At 39.7% G+C, this 10459-nt stretch overlaps 1 protein-coding gene across 1 annotated transcript; it reads right to left on the bottom strand.

Moving 5' to 3' along the window:
• Positions 1–2508: 2508 nt before the first annotated feature.
• Positions 2509–8191, bottom strand: LOC308412958 (uncharacterized protein). Its single transcript, XM_080907689.1, has 2 exons — positions 8059–8191; positions 2509–6450 (listed from the first exon to the last, which is right to left on the bottom strand). Exon 2 carries the CDS (start codon positions 3150–3152, stop codon positions 2598–2600), a length of 555 nt encoding a protein of 184 aa, XP_080763815.1. The 5' UTR covers positions 3153–6450; positions 8059–8191; the 3' UTR covers positions 2509–2597.
• Between the last annotated feature and the right edge of the window lie 2268 nt (positions 8192–10459).

Below are 10459 nucleotides of genomic sequence, written 5' to 3'. Positions count from 1 at the left end.
CACCCTTTACTGACAAACTGTAAATAAGTTCAATACAGGGCAACGCGGCTAACAGCCTTGGAAACGCTTTACATGAAATAAAACTTTTTAGAAAACCCTTTACAAGAATAAATGTGATGATCTGTTTTACCTGAATCAAATGTATTAGTTTGTTTACTTGAAATAAAATTTATTTTTGAAACCCCGTACATGAAGTAAAAAGTATCGTGTTGTAAGTTCTGGCTTTAATATTTCCAGCTGATAAGGAGACGTTTTGCATTTCAAACGCTTCATATCCTACCCGCCCTTTAAGATCATCCCACTTCAGGATCACGCCCCACCTTCTGTTATTTTAAAACAAGACCGCCGTCTCATTCCTCCAAAACCTTTTTTTTTATTATCTCAAAACAGCGAGAAGGATGGACTCTGCACCCCTGCGTCACACTGAGGAGGAGGACAGTTCCTCGGACGAGGGCTCATTAGTACCTGACACGCCCGGTTACTATAGCCCCTTGGAGAATCAGCAGCAGCAAGCCGTCGAGCTTGACGGTCGGGCATCTTCTTTATTTATCGATACCGTGAAAACAGCTGTGTATCACCTAGTCAACCTAGTAATCAACAAGTACCTCACTGACAAATGCAACGGCTGCAAGTTTGATCACCCCAGCCAGAGACAGCATGAGTGTCTGCAAGTGTTGGTGGATGACTTTTACGCTGAAAATTATTACAGCATCAGAAAAAGACTCCTCACCCCTCGCTTCATTCCTTCCATTCAACAACTGCTGATTGCCCGCAACATCAAAATGGACGACGTCAAAGTCCGCATGGTGGCGGAAACTCTCTTGCACGAACTGAAATCGGTAAGGAAAGTCTTTGACGCCATCGCCGAGGCATACCACAATCTGGTGGGGTTGGACGTGGTGAAAATCGGGCAGCTACGGTTGGTCACAGAGTGTTACAAAGGAGGCTGCTAATGTTTTCTCTGAAAGACTGATTCTTTCCAAAAAAACAAAAAACGTATTGTACCGTATCTTTCAAACAGCTACCCTGCTTATTTTTTCAAACATGCATCCAGATTTTTCTTTCTTAAAACATGTAACCTGCATTTTACCACGTTTTTAAAAGCATGTATAATTTTTCAAACATGTATCCTACATTTAGCGCATTTTTAAAACATGTATCCTGATATGGCCACCCTTCCAAGGCCCTGACAAATTACCCGAATCACTATGGGATAAGGATGGGGACTTACCCTATGTACCCACATAAACGGTGATAAATTGTGAAGTTACAATTCTTTTCTGTAAAAAAAAGCATTTTTATTTTGTATATAAATAAATGTTGATGATGTACGACGGGATTGTGTGCTTCAATTTTACTTATAATGTGCCAAATCACTACAACAGACGGCTCAAGGCAATGCCGTCCAGAGTAAGGATCTTGTTAGACACAGTGTTTCCAAGATTTTCAACACAGTGAAAACTTGTGTATCAGATACCCTCACTCCATTTCACTCAACAATTCAGGGATTTACTTAGAAGCAGAAAATTAAAGCTCATTATGTATCTAAAACATCCCAACATTTTAACCAATAAAAGTAGGTATCATCTGCATAGCAGTGAAAATGTATGCTATGCCTTCTAAAGCACGTATAATGTAAACACAACTGGTATTAGCACAGAAGCCCTTGAAGCTTCATAATTAACCTCAGTGTGTGTGAAGAGGACTCTCCATTTAATAATAGCTGTAATAAAATGTTATGGTCAGCGGTATCAGATGCTGCAATTTGGTTTAGCAGGAAAGATTTCAACATTTCAATATAAATGAAGGCTGAAAAACTGATTCGATTAATTTCTGAGGACCTTTCCTGTGGTTCTTCAAGTTTGTAACACCGAACATATTAAAGGATGATTTAAGGCTGTTTTGGGCTTAAGGTTCACAGGAACAGTTTAATTAGACAGCCGTTTACTATTTTTCTTTATTTTCTTGCTTTCATCACTGACATTTTCAGATGAAAATTTCTCTGCTTTTTAAATATTTTTATTTTAATTTTACTGTAACAATCCCTGAATTGTTGAGTGAAATGGAGTGAGGGTATCTAATACACAAGTTTTCACTGTGTTGAAAATCTTGGAAACACTGTGTCTAACAAGATCCTTACTCTGGACGGCATTGCCTTGAGCCGTCTGTTGTAGTGATTTGGCACATTATAAGTAAAATTGAAGCACACAATCCCGTCGTACATCATCAACATTTATTTATATACAAAATAAAAATGCTTTTTTTTACAGAAAAGAATTGTAACTTCACAATTTATCACCGTTTATGTGGGTACATAGGGTAAGTCCCCATCCTTATCCCATAGTGATTCGGGTAATTTGTCAGGGCCTTGGAAGGGTGGCCATATCAGGATACATGTTTTAAAAATGCGCTAAATGTAGGATACATGTTTGAAAAATTATACATGCTTTTAAAAACGTGGTAAAATGCAGGTTACATGTTTTAAGAAAGAAAAATCTGGATGCATGTTTGAAAAAATAAGCAGGGTAGCTGTTTGAAAGATACGGTACAATACGTTTTTTGTTTTTTTGGAAAGAATCAGTCTTTCAGAGAAAACATTAGCAGCCTCCTTTGTAACACTCTGTGACCAACCGTAGCTGCCCGATTTTCACCACGTCCAACCCCACCAGATTGTGGTATGCCTCGGCGATGGCGTCAAAGACTTTCCTTACCGATTTCAGTTCGTGCAAGAGAGTTTCCGCCACCATGCGGACTTTGACGTCGTCCATTTTGATGTTGCGGGCAATCAGCAGTTGTTGAATGGAAGGAATGAAGCGAGGGGTGAGGAGTCTTTTTCTGATGCTGTAATAATTTTCAGCGTAAAAGTCATCCACCAACACTTGCAGACACTCATGCTGTCTCTGGCTGGGGTGATCAAACTTGCAGCCGTTGCATTTGTCAGTGAGGTACTTGTTGATTACTAGGTTGACTAGGTGATACACAGCTGTTTTCACGGTATCGATAAATAAAGAAGATGCCCGACCGTCAAGCTCGACGGCTTGCTGCTGCTGATTCTCCAAGGGGCTATAGTAACCGGGCGTGTCAGGTACTAATGAGCCCTCGTCCGAGGAACTGTCCTCCTCCTCAGTGTGACGCAGGGGTGCAGAGTCCATCCTTCTCGCTGTTTTGAGATAATAAAAAAAAAGGTTTTGGAGGAATGAGACGGCGGTCTTGTTTTAAAATAACAGAAGGTGGGGCGTGATCCTGAAGTGGGATGATCTTAAAGGGCGGGTAGGATATGAAGCGTTTGAAATGCAAAACGTCTCCTTATCAGCTGGAAATATTAAAGCCAGAACTTACAACACGATACTTTTTACTTCATGTACGGGGTTTCAAAAATAAATTTTATTTCAAGTAAACAAACTAATACATTTGATTCAGGTAAAACAGATCATCACATTTATTCTTGTAAAGGGTTTTCTAAAAAGTTTTATTTCATGTAAAGCGTTTCCAAGGCTGTTAGCCGCGTTGCCCTGTATTGAACTTATTTACAGTTTGTCAGTAAAGGGTGACATGCACTTCTGGCCCCTGTGTTGAATGAGCCCATGTTGGATTTGTGAATTTGACACCTTAAGGTTTTGAAGTTGGGGATACATGCTCCTGGTGAGCACAAGATGTCTGATATCAGCTTGACATCTCAGTTATAAATGGAATTCAAAATGTTTTTGGAAGTATGACTAATGTATAATCTGACTTCTAAGGTACGCACGCCAAGGCCTAGAAGACAAGGGGACAGTTTACTTTGTGCTATAAAAACACAAACCTTAATCTTTGATCTTCCAATTTTATCTTTCTGTTCTGGTTTTAGAGTCTCTGTTTATTGAGTCGTACTTTGGGAATCACCCTGTTGTGAGACAAGGGTACGCTGGGAGAGAATATGGCATTATACAAGCAGAGTGTTTTGGCTGTATCTGTAGATCTAAGAAATACACCTGTTATTGGTTATTAAAAAGAGTTAGCTGTGGTGCAGGTTTAATTTATAATTGTTGCATGAACTGTTAAAGAATTACAGACAGCTTTATACCGATAGTGCAGGCATTTTTTTTACTTAAGTAAAAGTATAGCTGCTAGTGTCAGAAATACTCAAGTAAAAGTTTGATAATGTATGGGCTCAGAAATGTGCTCAAAGTAAGAAAGTCAAAGTAGTAACCTAGCTGAATATTGCCCTGTAATAAAATAATATTAGTAGGTGAGAGTACAAACTTAGTCTGGTGGTGAACAGGCACAAGAGGGTCAGAGGCACATTTGGCAGCCAGGGCCAGGGTTAGAGTTCAGAGACCCTGAGCCTGGTGGTTGGGCTAGCAACATGGTCTGGTGAAAGAGTCTAACATCCATGCATTACATGGTGTTGCGGCTGATAAAAAACAAAACAAACAAACAAACAAAAAGCCAATAAACTAACCCCCTTGTTTAGAGGTGATTGTCAGTTTGCTGGGTTTTTTAGAGACGCTGAGAGTGAGAGAGATCATGTTCTACATTACTTTAAAAGTGATTTTCAGAGCTGTTGATGTATGAAACACTGTCCATAGAAACATGGATCAACTCTGTTTATGGCATTGAGTGTTAAATTGTGACAGTTTCAATAAAGTCTGCAAAATTCTTGCATTTATACTGGGGAGCTAGGAAAAGTTAGACCTTGGTTGTACTATTGAAAATCAGTTTCATAAAAAACCAATTAAACCGATATGAAGAAGAATGTGTTTGTAAAACTAGCGGTAAAGTATGGGAACTATAAGACAGACTGTTTCTGCTATCAAAACAGTTTGTGTTGTTAATCCTGAATGATTCTTGGTCACAACATTTTACTCCACACACATTTGGAAAATCGCATAGTTTGACAATAAATATCCCAGTAAAGACACTTCATTTCTTAAGAAATATGCAGAGGGAGTGATCTTTATCAAAAGTAGAAGTTATATCTTTAGCTAAACCGTTGTACACAAGAGCTTTAAAAATCTATAGTGTGTGAGGTTGTGTAAGTAAGGGTTGGCTTGCCCTTCTCGCCCACGTGTGACAAACCATCTGTTGGATTATGGATTTGATGCCTCAGCATTGTGAAAGTGGGGAAACATACTCCTGGTTGAGCATAAGATTTCTGCTTACAACTTAGAATCTCAGTTCTAAATGAAATTTAAAATGTTTTTGTAAGTATGGCTAATGTATACTTTGACTTCTAAGGCATTCACACACACACGCACGCACACAAACAACATAAATACAGAGAAGAAGAGGGTGTAGTTTATTACGCATCATAAAAGATATCACTAATCTTTCAACTGTATCTTTCTGTTCTGAGTTTAGAGTCCTTGTTTGTTTACTGAGTCGTACTTTGGGAGTCATACTGTTGTGATACTGGGAGAAAGGGGTAAGGTGTGAGAGGCAAAACCATCACACACAAAACTTCAAAAATCTAAAGAGTGTGTGGGACTGCTTGCTGTGTCGTTCAGCAATAAACTTATCTACAGTGTGTTAGTAAAGAGTGACTTGTACTTCTGTCCCATTAAACAATGGTTTAAGAAATTTCACTGCAAACTATAAAAGGAATCTGGGTATTAAATAGAACATAGCAATGTTGGATTAAGTGTAGGAAACGCTAGTATAAGGTGTCTATGGAACAAAGCTCCTTCAACATTGACAATGACCAGAGTGGATGACTACAGGCATTTCTCTCAGTCAACTGATTGTGTTTAGGGAAAAAGCAGCTAAATACACTGAGATTGCTCCACATAGTTAGTGAGCTGTGGGTTTTGTCAAACTTGGAGTGAACAAAAGCAGAAAAACAGTAAAAGATTCAGATATTTGAAATTCTGGTTTATTTCATGAATACAATGAAACAGTTTACAGAGCAAAGCACACATGATAAATAGATACACATAACACAGACAGTGAGAAGTAAAAACTCATCGTCTTACCAGATGTTATATTCTGTAAACTTAAAATAAACCCCTGAAATTAGAGTTTAGTGTTTTAAGTCTTCTATTAAAAAACATGAGTCAACACTTCTTTCTCCAGTAGCATTGCTGAAGTGACACTTTAACGATGCTTAAATTCGCAGTCGTTATGATAAAACATGTTCTCTCGTTAGCAGATGTCTGCACTGTCACTTGTCATGAAAATGTCCAGAGCCAGGGTTCAAGCTTACTCTTCAATTACCACTGGTCGTTATTAGAGCCCGCAAAAGATTTTTCACATTATCCCCATAAACAACATGCTTTTATAGAAATCATTGTTTCACAAAGATTTAGATTCTTGTTTCACAATGCGCATGAACTTAAAATCTTTAGTTTCATACTTATAAAGTATAGAAAAGAATACATTTATTCCAATGTATGAAATACACTTCTTGTAAAACAAAAAAAAGTTGATTCGAAATGCATTAAAAAAAAAATAGCTCCAGCCATCACCTTTCTCCTGTACACACACACACACACGGAGGGAGAGAGAGAGAGAGAGAGAGAGAGAGAGAGAGAGAGAGAGATCATTAATACAAAAGATTGGATTTGGATTTTCACTCTTTGTTGGAATTAATATGAACAGCCACATAAAATTCATCCCAATTTTTTGCCTTTGCTTCAATGAAGATGTGTCTTTAAATCTACGATACCTTTCCTGTTCAGAAAGTTTGCTGACATAGTAAAGAAGTGGCTAGGGAACTCAGTAACAACTTAGGGACACTTTCTCAAATAAAGAGGATTTCATCATCTGCGGTTGGTGAAAAAAGTGCCACATTAAAAACAAATCAGCAGATCCACAAAGTATGGATACAGACTCTTTTCAACTACAGAGGTAGATGTACGCTTCATGTACTTATCAACATACATTTCAAAGGCTTGCATTAGAGTGCATTGGTGCACACTTGGGCATCTTTTATTTAACATGGTTATACTGTAACCCAGTGTTAATTTGGTTATCTGATATTGTGTGATATTCAGTATATATGTATATATCTATATTGGGTGTTATAAAATGTTCTTCAATGATTTTGAGTTTGTTTTTTTTAATTGCTATTGGTTTGCGGCTGCTTTACGACAGTCGACTGTGGTAGTACATCCTAGCGGGAGGGGCTATGAGCTCACGTGGCTTGTAGCTGTGTCAGAGAGCAAGCTTGGGTGAGCTAGCGGGGAATATCTCCTTCTGCAGTAGCCTTAAAAAAAGACTATTGTTCATTCTCCTGCTGTGCTGCCTTACTGCTGTGCTGTCTCGCTGGTGCCATTAAAGGACAAGCGGCTGCCATCCCTTCATCCATCCGGACCTTGATTATTTGGACCGAAGTACTCACACACACGCCCGCACTCAGTGCCATACACTCTCTTTATTTTGCTGGCCAGCTAATACCATTGTTTTTTTGTTTTGTTTTGTTTGCATTCACAAAGACTATCCAAAGACATTTTGGTTATTGTCAAATAGACACTCTCTGATTACGGACTGAGGAGGTTGTGGTGTTACAACCCCAGGACTGAGAAAAAGGACTCTTTACATAATATATTCACTTGTCTCCTGGTTAGGAGAAGTGACTATTGATGGAAATATTTTTTTTTCTTCTTGTCTTTGTTTACATTGTATCCCAGAGAAGTTTTAAGTTGTTCAGGTTGAAACATTTGCACTTAAAGTCGGTTAAGTTTCCTTTGATATATCAGTGTCAAACTGATGTTTAAGAGGGTATGTTAAGGACAGATGTGCTCCAGTCCATCAGTCCTTTAAAGTGCTGGACACCGATGGTAAATTGCCATCAGACCCTAAATAAATTGTCCTCTGCTGTTATCCATATTGCTTCACTCATTCTTTGGTGAGTAGACGTATTGGTTACAATACCACTGTGAATTTTGCTATATAAATATACTGAAGAGTCTATCATATGTTTGACATCCAGCAAAAAATTCAAAAAATATATATTTTTAAATCAGCAACTTAGCAAATGAAATGTTTTTTGGACAACAAATGAGGCACGTTTTAAAAACAGTTTGAATAATCTGCGCTGCCAGACAGACATTTATGAAGCGCTGGCTATAACACGCTTACCGTGTGAAAGGACTGCGGATGTCTTGGAGCAGAAAACCGCGTTGAATTGTCGCTTTTCTCTTATGCATAAGCAACACCGGTTGGTCATAAACGCTCTGTGTGGGTAGAAAATGGTCTGCACCGGCGCTGGTCCTGACGCGAAATGGCGAGGGTCTCACGCTCTCGGGAACGCTTCATAAAGGACCGGGTGCTTCCAAAAACAATAGTTGGGGTGCCTATAAGTCTGGGGGGGAGGGGGGGGGGCGATACACCTGCAGGGCATCACCTTGCTGTGCAAGTTTAAAACAATGAGGGTGGGGCATGCAGTTGCTGAGATCCGGTGTAACTGGCCAAGAGAGGCCTAAGGGACTGCTGTTGCTGGCTACTTCAGAAAATAGGCGAGACCTGGCTCGACTGGTACATCTGCGGGGCTTTTACCTTGTCGAGGAATTACAAAAAGAGCCGATACCGGCCACTTTAAACAATAGGTTGGGCCCTTGTTCGCATGGTCCTCTCAACAACTAAGTGATACCCGCGGTGGGCTTTTGCAATCCTGAACAAATTCAAACAATTAGCCAGCTGTTGAAAAGTCAGAGCGGGTCTGGGCGACTGGTTTTAGAAGTATCACTGTAGCGTTTATTTTCTAAAGGGCTGAATGTTATTTGCGACCATCTGTTGTGTTAAAAACTACTCTGAAACCATGAAACCCCTTACAGAAGAAATGCCCGTTTGATCCGTTTTTAAATAAATAAAATGCTTGCATCGCTGCAAGGTTTGACACCAGAATCACAAAATGAGTGTATTTAAAAGACGATTAGTTTGAAAAGAGCGATACTGGCTGCTTATAGCATTTATTTTCTAAAGGACTGAATGCTATTTGTGACATTTACTGTGTTAAAAACTAGCTGGCTGGCTTTGTCTCACTCTTAGTTCAACATTCCGAAATCCCGATTTTTAAATAAAATGATCGCATCAACCCTGGAAAGAAACCCCAGTAGATGTGTAAAAACTAGTTAAATTAAAACTAGGGGTTTGATTAAATGAAACGCTTGTGAACATGCTGACATCACCCATTCAGAAGAAATTCCCATTTCTGACATTTATAAAATAAAATGCTTGCATCACTGCAAGCTGAGACATTGTCAGATTTAGAAAATTAGTGTGATTAAAACACTATTACCAACACTTTTGACTAGAGCACCCCCTCTTTGTTAAGGTGCACTGTGAACCAAAACAGCTTCCACTCCGCCAAGAATGAAACAAGAAACAAAGAATTGCTTTTAAGAACACATATGTCTGCATAACTGAATGTTGCGATACACCTAAGTGATAAAAATAGTTTAATTAAAAAACCCTATGGTTTGATTAAATTAAAACCCAGTTAAAAACACATGAACTCAGATAAACCTATAAACTCATATAACCCCTATGATGCCCTGTGGTGTTTCCACACATGAACAAGCATAACCGGTAGCACACCTGAACGCGCATGCGCACACGCACGAAACCGTCAAACAGGTTGTCAAACCGGTTTGGTTGGCCGCCATATTGGACTAGTGCCATCGTATTACTACTCTTAAACTCTTAACTCTAGAGTAATACAACGAGTGTTGATATAAGAGCTTTGAGATGCATTTGTCGATATTATTATGTCTGTGAAGGTTCTCAGTCATCCAGGTCATCGTAGTCAAAGGAGCTTGCAAATAAAAGCGTCTGGACTTCTTTAAGTTACTTGAAGACGTTTCACCTCTCATCCGAGAAGCTTCTTCAGTTCTAAGGTCAAATGGTGGAGAGTCCCAGATATAAACCTAGTGGGAATAACCCCCCACAGAGGGACAAAAGGACCCCCTGATGATCCTCTAATCGCCTGAGCCAAGGTGTGAAACTGGGTGTGGGTCCCAATCAGCCAGAGTTTCGGGTGAGTTCATTGTGAAACCTGGCCCCAAGGCCCTGCATCTTAAGGATAAAGGACACTCTTTCGAGGATGCCAATGTTCACATTTTGGACAGAGAGGACAGATGGTTTGAAAGAGGAGTGAAAGAAGCCATCTATGTCCACTGTGAGCGACCATCTTTGAACAGAGGCGGGGGTTTACGACACCAACTCTCTGCCATCTGTAATCCAGTTTTGAGATCCCTTCCCAGACGCCTTAACGCCCACTCACATCCTGGGCCATCTGATCTCAGGAATTCGAATAGGTACACGGATTCTGCACAAAGACGTAAACACACAGCGGGACCCGCGGATCAGAATCAGTGAGATGTCGCCTTTCTCACCTGATGGCATGGACACGGTCGGGCCGAAAGCCGACAGCTCGCCAATTCTGATCTGTCAGTGGGTCCGAGCTTTGTGTTTATGCCCTTTTTGCACTGATTCTAAAGCTGTTAGTTTTATCTCTCTCCAAACAATAAAAATAAAACTG

Source organism: Rhamphochromis sp. 'chilingali' (genome assembly GCF_963969265.1).
Source record: "Rhamphochromis sp. 'chilingali' genome assembly, chromosome: 16".
In the NCBI taxonomy this organism is placed as follows: Eukaryota; Metazoa; Chordata; class Actinopteri; order Cichliformes; family Cichlidae; genus Rhamphochromis; species Rhamphochromis sp. 'chilingali'.
The sequence above is the reverse complement of the archived record's forward strand: the minus strand, read 5'-3'. Positions and strand labels throughout refer to the sequence as shown.